This window comes from Epinephelus lanceolatus, chromosome 18 (genome assembly GCF_041903045.1).
Source record: "Epinephelus lanceolatus isolate andai-2023 chromosome 18, ASM4190304v1, whole genome shotgun sequence".
Lineage (NCBI taxonomy): Eukaryota > Metazoa > Chordata > Actinopteri > Perciformes > Serranidae > Epinephelus > Epinephelus lanceolatus.
The window spans coordinates 37,516,172-37,534,422 of NC_135751.1; the positions used below are offsets into that span (position 1 = coordinate 37,516,172).

General features: G+C 42.3%; 1 protein-coding gene across 7 annotated transcripts in view; it reads left to right on the plus strand.

Annotated features, from left to right (window-relative positions):
• LOC117269069 (myocardin-related transcription factor A-like) overlaps positions 1–18,251 on the plus strand; it is a 71,343-nt gene that overhangs the window by 24,134 nt on the left and 28,958 nt on the right. For 5 of the 7 annotated variants that reach the window (XM_033645910.2, XM_033645913.2, XM_033645911.2 and 2 more), the window contains one exon: positions 8,615–8,680. In XM_033645910.2, coding sequence (XP_033501801.2) covers positions 8,615–8,680 — 66 coding nt within the window. Of the gene's footprint in view, positions 1–8,301; positions 8,387–8,406; positions 8,524–8,614; positions 8,681–18,251 lie in introns of those variants that run through there. The other 2 variants (XM_078161192.1, XM_078161193.1) reach the window with 2 other exon arrangements.

The following is an 18,251-nucleotide window of genomic DNA, read 5'->3' on the forward strand; positions in this document are numbered from 1 at the left end:
TTTATGCAAGCAATATTTTCTCATGATCAGACAGTTGTCCTACTGAATAACTTAGGCTTTTTTGAGGTGTGAAGGTGGGCGATAGGGGGAAAACATGCACCAAGGGGCCACGAGCTGGAATTAGGACCACTACTGCTGTGGCAGGGCCACTGCCTTTGTATATGGGGCACCTGCTCTACCCACTGAGCTGCTGGGTGCCCCAAGTTACAGTTTTTGTTGCAAGAAAAGTGCCTGAAGTTTGGGCACAAATCATTTGGAGATTACCTGTTTCAAGTTGCTTTGAAATCTCACAAATGACAAACCGGTATTTGCATTCATTCCGACTTGCAGTTGTAACTGTAAATTCAGAGTTTATATTTTTTCACAAGGTTTTTGCATTGTTTACTCTTTGAACAAGCAATCTATGATTTCTTTTAAATGTAGCTTGTACAGACTGATGGTCATGTGTCATGGTCTGCATTAAAGGAATACCACTTGTATATCAGTTAGTCATGCCATGTAACCTTGACTTTGTAAAGACAACTTTGTTTTATCACATGCCTACATGGAAAACGCTTAACATATTCATTAATTAATTGATTGGGGACTATGTTTAACAGCAGCAAACTATACTGAAACATCCATTCACAAACTCTCACACAACTCGTGCAGTATAATCCAAGTCTCATTTATCCAGTCGTCCAAAACACATGCAGTTTTGCTAAAAGTTCAATTTTAAATACGAAGGTTTTAGCAAAAATGCATGTGTTTGGGCAGTACTGAGCATACGACTGGGTAATGAGACTGTTAAACGTGGTTCCCAATCAATCAGTAAATGGATATGGTTGGTATCTCCATGGAGGAATGTTAGAAAGAGAAAGTTTCCTTCAGCATCTTAAGGTAACATGACATGACTGATTTTTAAATGGTCATTTTGTGGGTGAAGTGTTACTTTAAACTGTTGTTGAGTGAAGGTACACTCGCTGTTATGTAGTGACATTTGAACAATGAACACACTTTCCCAGAATAGATTCTGTATCAGCACATTGCATCACTTGCCTGTCATCTCTTGGCACAAATCATCTGCCTCGAAAACAAGTGTTTTGTGTGTGTGTGTGTGTGTGTGTGTGGGGGGGGGGGGGGGGGGGGGGGGGGGGGGGGGCATGTGTCATGATTGTTTGTGTATATTCACACTGCGCAGCCATAAGCTGAGGTATTAAAATGTGCGTGTTTGTTTCTGCACAATTACAATGCACTCCCGTGTATGTTTTGCATGCGTGTAATGAGTATCTGTGTTAGTGTTTGTTTTGTTGGTCTGGCCGTGTTTGCCTGCAGGACCCAGTTAAATCTTTCCTGCTGCTGTGGGGAGAAACTGCACCATTCTGCGTCAGCCACATCCTCATCACAGAAATCAAAGGGAGAAGACTGTTTTTTATCTCAGGCTACTGTAGGACACACAGAGGGACTGTCTGCAGAGTCTGCCTGCTAGAGTCCACAGCGACAGAGCCTGCTGTAATTATTACCAACCAGAGCTGAAAGGTCAGAACACACAGATCTTTTCTGCTGTGTAGAAAAACATACATTTAAAAACACGAATGTAGAGTTGAAGGTGTAAACAGCTATGTAGACTTGAGATAACTGAAAAAGAGGAAGCAAAGGGGCAGATGCATGAGAAAGATAAGCGCTCTTTGCACTGTTGTTTGAGTGCGTCAGATTTAAGGGGCATGTATGTGGAAATAATGAGCTAGCTGTTTGAAGTTGACTCAACAGAGACCAACAGAAAAGAACAAAGTCACGTTTTGGTTTGTGAACGATAATGTCTCTGTGTAGACAGGAGTTTAGGAGTCAGTTTCAGGCAGGTTGTGGGCAAACTAATAGTGCCAGTGCTCCACACAGTGCACAGTGCGTTTATATTACAATCATTTTTAATGCAATCCCAACTCTCTGACTAACAGGGCAATCACTTTGCTTCATGGCTCGTAATTATGAGCTTACAGAATTATAACCCGACTCTGCAGTTCCCCCTCAGCTCTACAGAACTTTAAATGGTCTTGAGGCTCATTGTTTTGGTTTTCCAGCACCCAACGTTACTGTTTTGCTTCCCTCTAACCGCTTTCATTATTGTTCTGGGCCGCAGCTGGCAGCTGTTTTCAGCAAAAAAAGCTCTAAGAAAGCCGTTGTATGCTTCCTGCCCAACACCAAGCAGCAGACAAATTTAACCACTGAACATTTTGGAGTTTTTAGCAACTAAAGAGTCAGATATTTCCCTCAAGAGACCAAAACAGAGCTAAAAGGAGAGTGAATGTTAGCTTTACATTCAGCACGACTCCAAATGAATGCTAATGAAGCCTACCTACTTTTGTTTATACAGAATGTGCCTTTTTTGGGGCAATGGGGGGCGTGAGCAAGTAACAAAAGGTGTAGCTCAGCGTGTGACGTAAACAGTGACGTGGGAGGGAAGCCGCAGCTGGTCAGTCCTTCAGCGACTCTCTTGTAAATCGGCCCGTCCCTCACTGTCCCCGTCATCTGACGGTTAATGGCCTCTTCGTTTGCGAGAACAAGGAGGGCAATTCCTGCCAGTAGGTCGCACGTGTGGCGTCATCAACAGCTCCTCCCACAAGTCATCAACAGCCCCTCCCGTTGCGGAAGTCCGCCTGGTTCTTTTTAAACCAAAAAGGTTCTGACAATATGTCTACCCTACAAGGCGGAAAATTGATTGAGTTGACATCAGATCAACTCGCCAATCCGGCTCTGTGTTTAAACGCTCGCAGCTCGCTGGTAAAATGGCCCAACATTCGCAGAAAATCTGGCAGTGTAAAAGGGGCTCATGTCACCTGCCTCCAGGAGCACTCTCTTCAAGTCTTTTTATGCCTCTACGCCAGGGATAGCCGTAACCGGAGGTATTATGTTATTGGGTTGTCTGTCTCTAGGTATGTACGTACGTACGTGCCGTCCTTGTGAGCACGATATCTCAAGAACACCTCAAGGCAAGTTCTTCAAATTTGGCACAAACGTTGAACACAATAATGAACTGATTAGATTTTAGTGGTCAAAGGTCAAGATCAGTCTGGCCTTGCATTGTCTCATTCTTGTGAACGTTATATCTCAAGAGCACCTTCAGGGAATTTAAGTTTTGACACAAATGTCCGCTTGGACTGAAGAATAAACTGATGAGAATTTTGTGGTTGATGGTCAAAGTCAAGGTCACTGTGACCTCACGAAACATGTTTTTGGCTAAAACTCAAGAATTCTTATGCTAATTATGACAAAGTTTCACACAAATGTCTGATAGGATTAGGGTTGGGTACCGAAACTCGGTACTTTTTGTACTTGGTACCGATTCACATCGGTACTACCGAGTACTGATTCACTTAAAATGAAACGGTGCCAAATTTCGGTACCTGAGGTGGAGGCGGAGCGAGAGCGCATGACTCGCACCTCAGACTCAGCAACAATGGCGACAAAAACAACGTGCAGACAAAAGTTAACGTGCAGCACTGTTCCTAAATGTTCTCAATAAAATGTTGAAACTGAGAAGTTTAGACTATGGGCCCCAAGGACACATAGTGCGTCCAAATTCACACCGTTCTTCTCTGTGGATTTTCTCCGCGACCGTGCGTCCTAGCGAGAAGCCACGCATATCAGCGGAAACAGCAGAATTGTAGCTTTTCGACAACACCAAGCACTTGTCGGAACTCCAATGTTTTCACAGTGAAAAATTACAATAAAATGATGTATAACAGAGCGTTCATACAGCTTTGTACACACATTACTCTTGGATGGATTACTCGCGAACGCAGGCTCGCACAGAAATACCACGCATATCACATGAAAGCGCAGGACCACACATATCATTGTGCTGTCATCCCATCACGCTATAAATCCAGATCAATTGTCTACAAAATAAAAACTTGACGAATTTCTTTACAATCCATTATACAGATCTTGTTATCAGTCACTTCATATAGTGAGGAATATCGTATCTTACCACGTCTTAGGCTTGCGTGTGTTTCTCCCTGTCTGTCCACATTTGTAGTCCGGCTTTCAAGATGCAAATATCTCCATATTGTCCAGTTGACACTCCATCAAACTTTGTATGACAAGACCAGCCACTTCACCTTTGTGCACCCAGACAACTGTAGCCTAATTATGCATGCTGACAAGGCCGTAGTCACCATATACATTGAGGGGGACACGTGCCCCCCCACCAATGCCCAAAATGTCTCCCCAATATATAACTGAAACTGAAAAACAAATATTATCTTGGAGGACATCATTGCACTTGGTTGACTATTTTTCTATGATCTTAGATGTAAATATTGCATGTTTCTTTCAGATAAAACACATTTTTGACTTGTGAATGAGTCAATGGAATTTCTTGCAATAATGAGAAAATCCTGGCAATCATGTCCACCTGGCACAAACCACATGTTTTGGACAACTGTGAAGTGACAGAATGTCCCACCATCATGGTTCTTATATTGCCAGATTCCAGAGAGTCTCCCCTCTTCATATATGGCAGAATATGTCATTTTCCAACTTGCTATGCTGAGATACATGTCAAAATGTAAGAATTTAGTCACACAGATTTGTTTTTTTCATTGATATAAAAATTAATATAAAATACAGGCACATAGGAGGACATGGAATGATGGCAAATCTGGATAGCCCAGATTCTCCTGAAAAAAACAAGATATAGCATGTGTATGTAGCCTTTATAATGACTGTGATATGAGCTTAAAAGTAAAGGCAGTAAAAATACCCCAAAAACGCCTAGGGCCCATAGGGTTAAAAGGTACCGAAATAAGGTACCGTTTGGTACCGGTACCGAATTCCAGATACCGGTACCGGTACCGTATCGGTTCAATTATGAATGGTACCCAACCCTAGATAGGATACAATAATGAAGTCACGAGTATGTTTCCAGTCTTTGCATTCAAGTCCCAAGCAAGTCACAACGCTCTCTTCCTCAAATTTAATGCCATCTTAACAACAGAGTAGTAAATATATATATATATTATATTTAAATTTGTGAAATTCTTGAGTGTTTTTTAAAAAGTGTATTTAATTGTTAAAACAAGTTTGTTGGTAGTTGTTGCGTCTCTGTCTTTATTGTCTGACCCACATGTTTTGCATACTGCATTTTGATTTTGTTGACCACCACATCATTTTTGTACGCGGTATCTTTTTTTTCCGAACTGCCACTCAGTAACATAACATTATTTCTTTATGGTTCTCTCCTGCAACTTGATTGGATGCTGTTGCATTGGTTCAAACAAAGTCACTCATCAAGCACATTCATCTTTTGGCTTGGGGGAAGGCATCAAGTATTTTAAAAAAGCAAAAAAAAAGCTCAAGTATCACTGATGTCACTAGTCACTGGTGTTGAAGTCAAAGTCAAGTTGCAAGTCCTTTTTAATTTTGTCAAGTTGAGTCTAAAATCATGAAATCTGCCACATACATACATACATACCACAAACTCAGAATCACTCACATAGAGATGAAGCATTGAGAAAACAAATTAAAGCGTTGCCAAAAATACAATGAAAATGAAACAAATCTGACATAAAGTCAATAAATGAATCTCTCCTGCCTCAAGCTCCGACTGGTTGATGTAAAATTTATCACTTTGGTGCTCCTGTGCTGGAAAGTCACCACAGGCACCCAGCACCAAACTCTACTATCCTGAGAAATACAGAGAACTTTACCAGCGGCCATATTAATCAGCACTGAGTGAACTTTGCAAGAGCTTGAACGTAACAAACGTTCATTTATATCTAAAAGTCCTGCACTCTAGCTTCAATCTGACTGCTGATCAAATGACCCCGTGTGGTGTCTCAGCTCGTGCTATAAGAACGCTGTGCTGAGGAAAGTTGAGCTACAGTTTGAATGTCATTGGGGTGATTGGCTTCGGCCCAGAAGGGGCAGCAGTAAATTTCGACTTTATGGATTTGTCCTTCATCAGCTCCGATCAAACAGAATGAGGCTGCAGCGAGGGTTTGTGTTCAAACTCTGTGAGACTTAAAACATTGTGTTCCTTACGTCAGAGGAGGGAGAGAATCGTACACTAAATGTGCATGTTTATGAAACGAGGAGCTGGTATGTAATTTCATATTAACAGTGTACAGTTTACAGTGTGTGCCAGGCTATGTGCTCTACGTCATTACCGGTAGTTGCCACAACATATAAAATCTCTGAACACCTCAGCTTCATCTCTGCAGTGCTGAGGTGTGAGCTGATACTGTAACTGCAGATGGTCAGGGTGTGTGTGGGGGGGAAAAGAGCCCTAAACCAAAAATGTTTCCAGATGCCATATTTTGTTACACTTTCATGCTGATTTTGTGACCCAGATATACAGCAGCTGCCCATCTGCAGAAGATCATTTCCTGACAATTTATATTTTCATTCTGGAAGTTCTGTCCTCAAACTTTTTGCTGATGTGTCTGCGTATGAGAAAATGTGCGGTCGGCTCAGAACGTGGTGAGTCAGAACAAGTTTGATAGCTTTTCTGGGCGCGTGGACATGGAGCCGTGACCCCAGAATGCAAATATCACTTAACTTTAGAAGTTTTAATGATGGTTGAAACTTGATGGTATCTAAGCCTCCGTACACCTGAACAAAAAGATGGATTTACACATGTAGGGCTGCTCAGAAAAGACCAGGGTCCGACAACAACACAGCTGTGCTCCATTGACTCAGATTTCCTTCATTTTCAGGCTGGTGTTGTGGATTTGGAGCTAAATGTTGTGCCTGGGGCACGTCGTGTATTAATGATACTCGTTACCTGGAGACGTTGGAAAAAGATATACGTTTCTTCCCTGTTCCAAAACCAAAATCAAACCCTGAAAAGTGTAGGGTTAGCTAGCTAGCTACTGAAGATATAGCCTACTGAATGTATACACATGCTGCTTTTGCTTTTTAATGATTATAACAGTGAAACAAAGACCGACCCTGCTGTACAGGAACCAGTGAAGGGAAGCAGGGAAACTTTGCTGATATTCAACCAGCTGTGTGTCATCACAGTGTCCGCAGATGAACGCTGTTTGACTTCCTCCAGAGATCCCTGCCTGTCTGGGTGCTGGCAGCGGCACGGGGCTGAAGCCAAACACATTTCATCGATGCCACACAGCTGGTTCAATATGAGCAAAGTTTCCCTTTATATTCATTGTCTTGTGTGGCGATCAGCAGTGATGTGGTGGTTCACTTTTACACTGTGATCTGTAGCCTATAGTTCGGCTTTAGCTTCTAACTATCTTTGTCTTTTTAACCTGTTGTTGCTGCTGAGTCAGTTTGACATCCTGGATATATCCTTCAAACACAGACTGTAGACCCCTCTGTCTGCTTCTCTCTGGAATCACTCTTTCATTTCTCCAAAAATATGATAATATTTCTTCAGGGAGTGCAGTTGGTTACAGTGTGGGCTCCAGAAATGGAAAGTATGGACAGAAATGGAAGCAATTCACAACTTTACTTTTTTCAGCAGAAGAATCTTCAGCAAAGCATTTGAATGGCATGAGACACATGAGATAACATGACAGTTTCTGTCAAAGGAGTCTGGTGGATTTGGACGAGGGCAGCAGCAAAACGTATTTTAGGCAGATTAAAACAGCAACACCTAAAAACTTCAGTTTAAGCATACACTGTATTCAGAGTATTTTCACAGCCTCACCTTGCCGTCAGACAGCCCTTGTAAACTGGAAATTCAAAGCCACCAGACTTCATAGACAGATATAAATTTTACTCCACAGAACATAATGAGTCTCTGGTCTTCCACTGATCCCTTGAATAGTGAGTTTGTATTATTGTGTGATTTCCGAAAGCCACCTAACTGTGCCAGTCCTTTAATCTGCTTCTGCACACAATTCTCAATGAAAGCTCAGTCACAAAAAAAAAGCTCAGTGGAGTCCTCCCTGCCACATGGCCTGCACTTGTTGGAGACTCAGCAGAAAAGCCATGGACTGTGACTCTGCGCAGCATCCATGGGAATGAAATATAATATGATATAGTCCAGTATTATTCACGCTTTTTCCCTGATTGTCGGAATAAGTTGCTTAAAAGTAGAAATAAAGTCAGCGAGGGAGTCTGAAAAGTTGCTTAATCTCGTGGCAGCGTTGATAAACCTTCAGATGACATTAAACACATGCATGTGAGTCTCCTTGCCTGTATCTCTGTCACATATTTTACTCCTCTGTGGTGATGAGATGTGAGACATGCAGCAGTGAAGTGTGTGTGCTGCTATTTTATCAAATACTTGAAACAGGAAGCTGTCAGCGTGTCTGTGCTGCGGTTTTTGCACATACGTGTGTTCATGTTTGTGTGTTTCCTTTCCCTGTGTAGTGTGTAACGTGTAACTTTGTACGTCTTCTCACAGAGGACCAGAGAGAACTCATTTTCAGCAGCCAACATGGTAGATGAAACCCTCAGATGTCAGCGTTATGTCTCACATTCATACAGAGAGACATCTTATTCAGTGTTTTTCTTCACTTGCACCTAAGTTATGAGTAATGTCACTACCTTTGTGGTTTTCTGCGGCTGGGAAGTGAGGTAGAGAGGATGTGTGGCTGGTTTGACGATGCTGTCTGTTCACTCTGCACTCACTGACTTCTTTTTTGTCTGTCTCTGTCTTGGTGTTTAGTTCTCCAGCTGAAGCTACAACAGAGAAGGTCCAGAGAGGAGTTGGTTAACCAGGGGATCATGCCGCGTAAGTAGTTGCTGTTTATGAGTACATTCAGACTCTACAATGTCAGCCTTTCATGGGGTTATTTAACAGCTGATGCAACCTTTTTAAAATCACTTTTTAGTGTGTGCTAATTTGTAAACCGCAACTATTCATTCATGGGTCATGTAAAACTTTTCTTATCAGTGTGATAATGAAGATAGAACATACGGTTTAAGCCTGTCAGCAAACATGACCATAACTGTGATTGGCGTGTGCAGTGTGTGGTTTAAGTTGTTTAAGTTTAAGTTGGCTTCTTCAACCTCTCACATTCCAACTCACATACAGAATACGTCGCCAGTATTGCTGATAAATCATCTAAAAATTATTTGTTCAATTAATCGAGGAACAATTTTGTCTATCAAATGTCACTAAATAGCGTATGGCAGTTCACAATAGTTAAGTCTGTCCCCCCTCTCTTCCCTTACAAATGTTCCTTATTGCTACATGTAACGTTTTGATTGGTTAGCTGACCTGACCAGATGACGTGTGAGGACAGCAAGTTTGAGCAGGAGTCAGTCAGTAAAGGTTAAACGGTGCTCGTGGCACATTGCATGGACTGCGCTAGCTTGCTAGCTGGAGACTGCAACCCAGCGGAGTTGCCTTCACTGGCTGTATGTTCAGCACTGCTGGAGTTAAGTAAAATGCAGAAACGGAAGATTCCTTGTCTTGCGAAATGATTTCCACCCGCGCACATCCAGGCGGATTAGCCAAACATACCGAAGAAGCCGAAAGATGTCCAAGGTGATGTATTTAAAAAGCTTGTTTTAATCAACCAACAGTCCAGTCACGCAGGGCGTCCAGTTCACTATGACAAAGCAAGCCATCGTATCCTCACATTTAACAGTCCTCAACAACACTTTTGATGAAAAATAGCACAAAACAATTGATTGAACACACCAAGCAGCAGCGAAGTGCGGCTTACCACAGTAACTAGATTTTTCTGCGGCCAGGAAGTGTGTTCGTGTTTCAGGAGGAAAGAAAGTCTTTGTTATATAGGTCAGCATGTCACAAGAGTCACCAGACTCTTTTTATTGGCTATTGGGATTCTGTGGCTGCGATTAGCCGGTTAAAGTTGTATTGTCCCGAACGTTTAGTTTGGCTGCCCTTTGCTAAAGAATCAAACATAGACATAGATTTTCTTTAACAGCTCGCCACAGGCCGCACTTTGCTAGTGCATGGTGTGTTCTTGGCGTTAGAATAAACCTCTATTGTCCACCAGACAAGAACATGGGGTGCGTTCCAAATCACATACTTTCTATTCTTACTTTTAGTAGGTACTGCAGCTGCCCTTAAAAAGTACGCAATGTCAGCACATACTACTTACTTCCTCGTAGCATTGCGCCCTGAACTCTGATCCTCTTACTCACACACCCGTTACCATGGAGATAAAGCAAAATGCCCTTCACCAAGACTGAGGTCAACCTGGGCAGCTCTGATGCAATAAGTTATTACTGCTAACATATTATATTTATGGTAAAATTACAGAGGCTATACATGTATCTGTCATTGTTATTTAATACTTATGCCCTTTAGTTGTTTGTTATATTTATGATTATTTTATTCAGTTAAACAACTAATATTCCTGTTATTACCAATCGACTGGTCATCAGTCAACTGAATGTGCTGTCATCCATCAGTGCAGCTTCTGACAGTCAATGTGACGCATTGTCCGCTGTGCAAAGGATTGTGGGTTAAAATAGACAGAAAAGCATGCTGGCTTGCATACGGCAAAATCTGACTGGACATAGTAGAACATCCTGGTAGTTTTGGCATACTGGACTTGACATACTATGTATTGGGTCATTTTGACCGACAGGGTCATAAAAATCCGGTCATAATCTATTTTTACCGGTCATTTTAATTTTTGTTTTTAAATGATAATAAAGATATTCAAAGACATTTAGTTTTCATTCGTTCATTTTTAATAAATCCAACAAGCAAGTTATAAAGTGTGCATTAATAAGGACATGAACGAAAAGATGAACAGACATCCACACACCGCAGCGCTTCAGTTCGGCGTCTGGTCTATTTTTCACGCAAGCCGCGAGCGCTTCTGTCAAGCTGGATAGAGCGGATCGTGCCAAACAGGAAGTCGGACACAGAAAAGACGAGAGAATCCGGCCAATTTTCAAAATAAAATAACAACAGCATGCACTGAGGAACGTGAGGAGAAAATACCATGTTTATAATTTAAAATAACACAACAGTGCATAATCAAACACATTTTTCAATACCCTAATCACTTCATTACAATTTTAATTTTGTGTCACCGAGCCTACAGACTACATAAATAAAATGGTCAGATCAATATGCCCTATTCATTCAGTGTTAATCCAACACGCTCAATACATGGACATGCAATGACAAATTGTCATTAACTTATTACGTTATAAAATACGATTAAAATATGGACTTACCCATGTTTAAAATGACCTGTTGAAATGAAAAAACGAGTACTGACAGGAACAGACGAGTGGAGTCGATGTTTAACCGGCACGGAGAGCGCAGGAGAAATGCGCTGCCTGTGTGGACAGTCAAGCGCCTGCGAGTATACTCACAGGACTTCTGCGGCACTAACGCATCTGTGCTATAGTATAGCATGGCAGAATGGATTATGGAGTGCACAGATTGTCTTTGCCTCCCTTAAACCAACATAAGAAAATGAAACATATACAACAAGTAATATACAGAACGAATGTGGCAACACTTCAACATTCTTCACACTGATAGTAAAGTTGAATCAGCACCTCTGTAAGAGGAATTAACAAAACCTGAACATGTACTCATTCTGAAAGTAGGATTTATTGCTGTGCTGCTGTATTAAAGTGCATTAGTGTTAACTCTGTGCACCTAAATAAACTAGCAACTGACTGTCAGAGTCATAAAACCAACTTTGTCTCATGTTGAGGATTTTCATTCAGTCACCGTATGTGAGAATCTATTTTGTCGCTTTACCCTCATTACTTGCTACGCAGCAGTTTTCTGAAGTGATTGAGATTGTGGTTAACACGGTGCCATCTTCTCTGACAGACGGCAGTTTCAGTCTTCATAGAAAGGTGAATCCAGGTCACACTTCAACTGCCATCGTGAACATCCGCTTACTGCTTTTTATCTGATTGAGAGATTTCCCCTTACAACATCAAACTCAAAATGTTTAGATGCAAAGATTACATCTTGTCAGCGCTGCCTTTAAACTTTTGGCTCTTCTTTTAGATCTGTTTAATGGAACATGCTCTTGTTGTCTGATGTACACTGTTGTTTTCATCAGATATCATGAGAGGAACATCATGTTCTGATGTTAATCACGAGGAACATTCATTTCTCTATGAGACAATTCACCCAAATCACCTACAAATCAGTGCTTATAACCCCATGTTGTTTAATGCAGCTTGTTTAAGTACAGTAGTACATATTTACTTCACAAATAATCAAGTTCATCTTCTGCCTTTGACATTTGATCTCACAACAGTCTCACATGTTGCCAAACAGGAAGTGTTTTGCACTGTGGATCTTATCTGCTAGTATTTCCTCTTATCTGCTAGTATTTCCTCTTATCTGGTAAATGCTTGAATTAGCTGCCTGTGAACTATTTACTATTTGGTGCACACACCTTGCTGTTGCAGGAGCTACTTTGCTCTGCATCACAAAAACACAAACTATTTCCTCTTTGCTCCATAGAGCCATTACAATACTACTACTAGGTCTTATCTGTGTGTACAGACAGCATTAATAATGAGCACGGCTCAGACCTCATCTGGTGGAGAGCTGCTTTAAAATGGAAAGATGCGAGTGGAAATTTAACATTGATAACAATGATGCGACAGTTTCTGATTGTCTGTGTGGTGAGCATATACACGAGGCTGTACGGGAGACAGTCTAGGTGTGATGAGGCCAAGTGTGACCAGAGGAGTTAGTGTTATGTCTCGTTTGTCTTCGCTTGTGTTTCTTTGTATAAACTGGCTGGGATGGAAATCAAACTGATGTGTTCACACGGTCTCATCCAATTAGCCCACGCCGCTTTACGCTACTTAACTGAGGGCTTGTTGCTGCTTGATTAGGTGTGTGTGTTTCGTCTCTGTGTCGTGTCTCCTGCAGTGTTCAGGGGGATCACAGTGTGTCCCAACAAGCCCTGCTGGTAGCATTTTGAATGTGAGTAGAACAGAGATGCTCATGTGTAGGGCTTGGTGATAAAATGATATACATGGGGCCCATGTGGGTACTAAACAGGCTGAAAAGTGGCCCTATATGCGATTGTGCATGGGTTCCATATTGGTCCCATGCCAACTGCCCACTCAGGTGGATTTAGTTACTATTAGTATTGTTTTGACCATGGATAATGGCGCCAGGTTACCCCACGACTGAATATGCCACAAAATGTCAGCTACAGTTGCTTTATGGGTCATTGACTCATCTAATGTTAAGGGTAGGTTAGCAGTAGGGATGCACTGATCCGATATCTGGATCAAATATTGGCCCCGATATCATCAAAATAGATGGATCGGGTATTGGAAAATGCAACCTATACCTGAGGCGATCGAAACTGAAAAAGCTGGATCGCTGCATCTCTAGTTAGCAGGTTAATGTTCCATTTGTTGTGGCTATTGCAGTGGAATTGAATGACGTAACGTGAATAAATGTGACTATAGGTAATGTAAATCAAGTCAGGTAGATTTTCATCGGCAGTGGTGGTTGGTTTAAGTGATCCCACGATACTTCATTGTCCGTCTTTTTTGTTGTTTTGATTGCGAAACGTCAGATTTACTGATGTATTTTGTGTCGTAGAATGAAATGTGGTAGTCTCTTAAGCCTGTGTTAACCACAGACCTTATTTCAGGCATCTAACCAAAAAGCACTTGACTTCAAGACAAGGGAACCAGGAGTGCTAAAATGCTAACTCATTTCCTGGTTGTAGGGCTTTCTAGCACTCTGTGAACTGTGTGGTTTCCTCAAGTGTCTCTCAGGAGCATAAAATCAGTTTTTAAACTTCAAAGAATTAATGGTTTGACTTTCATTAGCCCTTTTTAAATAGGAGTTGTGCAAATTTGCAGGAAAGCCCAATCAGTCTTTTTTCAGCATTGGCAGTATAAAAACAAAATCAGGGAGTGCAGCAAAATGCCGCCTACCTACTTTTGTTCATACAGAATGCGCCTTTTTTGGGGCAATGGGGGGCGTGAGCAAGTAACAAAACCTGTAGCTCAGCGTGTGACGTAAACAGTGACGTGGGAGGGAAGCTGCGGCTGGTCAGTCCTTCGGGGATTCTCTCATAAGTCGGCCCGTCCTTCACCGTTCTCTCTTGCTACTAGCTGCTCACTAATTCCTGCTATCAGCTGTTTCCTGTTTATCCACCGCCAGTGGGTTGCACGTGCGGCGTCATCAACAGCTCCTCCCACAAGTCATCAACAGCCCCTCCTGTTGCGGAAGGGCACCTCTGTATTTTTAAACCAAAAAGGTTCCGCCAATATGTCTACCCTACGAGGCGGAAAACTGGGCACCTCAGATCAACTCGCCAATCTGGCTCTGTGTGTCTAAACGCTCACAGCTTGCCGGCAAAACGGCCCAACATTTGTGGAAAATCTGGCAGTGTAAAAGGGGCTATTTTACCCTGGTAACATTTTGGCGATATCTCCCAACCCTATTTATGTGGAGACCAGGCAGATGCTACAAGGCCAAAGATGGCGGTTGTCGTGTTGTCATGACCAAAGGTTTGAATGCCGCTTTACCACATTTAGAAGTAGTTAAGTTGAGGTGTGGGTTTTCAGAGTAAGGACAGGAGCAATTAGCCACTGACATTTCAGCCACCTTCCTGTGTCACGTGACCTTTATCATCGTTGGCAGTTGGAAGGAACAACTGACAACACACACTGCAGATCACCACTGCAGCACATCTATGATGTCCACCTCTGTGTGGCTGCTCTCCCTCTCTGACTCATCTTTCCACCCCTCTGTTTATGACTTCTTACCTCCTCTCACTGACAGTCCAAATGCTACCATCCAACCCTCCTCCCCAGATACCCTCATCCTTTAGCTCCTTCCTTCAGTCCATTTTATAAAACATCCCTTTGGACCTCAGAGGAATCTTCCTCTCTTCTTCTGAATCGATATTATAAACAGCCACTTGACCTCTCATAGCAGTGGTGCTGATTCCTTCTGTCTCTGCCCTCACCATCTTTGCTCTGTTTCTCTTTATCACTCACCATCTTTCACTTCTCCCTCCCACTATCACACCTTTCAAGAATAGCCTTTCAATTTTGTGCCTTGTGTAGAAAAGAAACCTTTTTGTCTTCTCTCAGCCGTGGGGCCGTGGTGTGTGTTAGGCTGGTTTCATTTGACTCAGTGCTATAATAAGCCCACAGTGTGATACCCTGCCCAGCACGTTATTTATACACTTCTCAGATGTGTAAAAATGTCTCTCAGTTCGTGCTCATCTTCACGTGGTTATCGCGTTAGCTAAGCTAAACTTTAATGCCCCGGTGAAGCCTTTTTCAAGTATTTGTTAGCAAGAGCAACAGAAAGAGCTGAGCACTGGATTTAGGTGGAGCAGTTCTCACAGAGTTCTCACGTCTGAAATGGCTACGTCTGTGGTCTGTGTTTGTACTGACAGCAACAAGCTTGACTTGTTTGTTGAGGACAACAATGCTATTTCAGTAACTGTGTCGCTATTCAGGCTTTTTCATGAAGTTGACACATGTCACACAGTTTAGGCTCTTCTACTCCACCCCTCCCTCCATGGCCCCAATTTTAGGAATAGAATAGATAAACTTTATTGTCTGTCCCAAGAGCGACAGAAATTCTCCTTTGACAAGGCTCAACCCTACACAAGATTCACATTCAAAACACATTTAAAACAAATGTAAAAAAAACAGCAACTGAGAGCAGATTAACATGCAGTGTCTATTTTGTTCAGGGTGGTTATTGCAGAGGGCAAGAAGGATTTCTCGTAGATGTTTCTCTACAATTTGGGGAGATAGCAGGTCAACAGTATATGCCACGTAGAGGGGGTATGCATCATCTGAAAGCTGGGAACCTGAAGATTAATTAGAGATGCAGCTCAGTAGGTTTGCCTTCTTAAAGTTGAAGAGTCGACTGTAAACAGTCTTTCTTTTTTTGAGTGAGCTTTCCTCACTTCCACGCTGCTCTCCTGTAGAGGCAGCTGCAGACCCAGACCCAATGTGAGTCTGAGTGAGACAGCAGGTGCCTGCACATTAATCTCCCCGACACTAAGAAGTTGTGAATTTATTGCTCACAGCAAATCAGTACTATACAGTCTGTGGCTTTTGTTTGGTACCTAGTGTGTGCGGAAAAAGGTTGTTGCACTTTTGCAATGCATCGTTAGCGTAGGTAGCATGCATTAACCTGGAGGACTAACTTGAATTGTTGCACATTACTATATGAACGCTGCTGTCACCATAATCATCCCGCTGAACACTGTCAAACTGTTACCCTGGAAATCCAGAGTTCTCACGAGAGCACAATTTGAATTTGCTCAGCGAGTCACTCTGGCAATCAGTAATGATGTTCATTACCCATGCCGTTGGAACCGAGCTGCACCAATCACATCGGTGTATCTGATATAGGCGGGCCAGAGGCGAGCTAAACAGATGACGACAGCGCTGTGACGACGAGGTCCGGAATCAGTCAGTAAACACTGCAAGATGGCTACGGATGAACACCAGTTGTTTGAAACGGCTTTGGCCGCTACAATGAACGAGTTAGACTTGGCTTTTTCTCTAAAAGAGGAACAGAAGACGGCGCTCGAATCTTTCCTTTGCAAGAAGGACGTTTTTGCTGTTTTGTCGACTGAATACGGCAAGAGTCTAATCTGCCAGTTAGCTCCGCTGGTAGCTAAGCTCTGGATACGTCACCCCGTGTATTGTTCTGATTGGTCGTCGTGTTATCCAATTGCGTGCAGTGAGATTTACAAATACATGCTTGGTGCCGCCCCTCGAGTTGGTCCATTTGCATTACTCATAGCCAGACCCTAAATCTTTCTAGATTTGGGTCTGGATTTCCAGGCTATCAAACTGTCAAACTTTATATGGAAAAAACGAGCAAATAGTCAAATTTGTGTTGACCATCGTAATCCTATTTGAATGACATGATTCTGAGTCAGATATAGCCCTTCAGCGCAGCACTATGTGTCAAGTTTTCCAAGTCATACATATGTAATAAATATTGTGCTTTGGTAAGGCACCTTTTCAAACTTTGAAAGTTTATGATGGTCATTCTCATGCTTAATTAGGTCTCAGGTTGTTGCAGCAGTTTTTGTGTTAACTAGCCTCCGAGGCTGAAAAATGAGGACAACCCAGATGTGCCAAAAACTACATTTTTTTGAATGACCACTTGAGGCTAGCTAAAAAAAGCAAGTCAGTCCCCATAGACCTCCATGTTAAAATGAAACATGTTTACAGCCTGGTACAAAAAATGGTTTTGGTCTCTATCCCTAATTTCCCCCTTCATGACACCAATACGGAAGGTGAATCTTTACATAACTCACACATTTGCATTTTATTAGAGCTTAAAGTTACGCAGACCACTTTGAGTGACAGGCTATCTACTGATAGTGTCCTCGGCTTCTTACTCAGATCCACCCCTCGCTCCTCAGCACCATCTTCTCGCGCAAATATAGTCATCTCTGGCTCCAAAACACCAAGATTGCAATGGCAGTAATGCCGAACTCAAGGCTTCAAAACAGGAGTCCACAAACTAATGGGTGACGTCACGGTAGCTATGTCCATTATTTTCACAGTCTGTGATGTTGGTACCATTTGTTATACAGGTTTGGTGCAAAATTTAAGCATTTTTACCACTGGAGAACTGATAAAAATCATCGAAAAACCCCTTCAAAATATCACATTGAGACACCAAGGCATGAAGGAATACCATAGAAAATGCTGTGATTTGGTATCAGAAACTTTTTGGATTTGGTGGCAAACACTTCTGTTCTTAAAACTTCTGAAAGCCATACATCTTCTGAATGCCCAAAGTTCCTAGTTTGAGGCTGTAAAGTTTCATGGGACACTCATGGGTACTCCTACAACCCATTTTCATTCAGATATCTTGAGGTGAGAGGTCTCTGTGAAAATGGACACCCTGTTTTTTACTCATCAAGATTGAGCCTAATTTGGAGCATTATTTCGCCCCCTTCCTGACAAGCTAGCATGGCATGGTTGGTACCAATGGATTCCTAGGCAGTAAAGAAATACACAGAGGAGAGTCTCTCAAGCCACCAGCCAGTCAGTTAACACGTAAGAAATAACAAAGCACTGGTCACCTGCAGACTGAACATAAAAACAGAGCCCCCCTCAGACGAAGTGATGCCGCTCCATGTTCTCGAAGTTTAAAGATCGGGAATGCTGGTTAGCTTTAGCAGGGTGGCAAGAAGCAATGATTCAGCCACTCATGCACATAATGGAGTCTTTTCTTTCTGACCTCATCCCACCACTCTCCATTTCCTCCTCTTCATTTGCCCTTCGGTCTGTTGTTCCACTTTTCTTCCAGCTGCCTCTCTCCATTTATCTCCTCACCCCAGTCTTGCCTGTATTCCGTCTCTCTC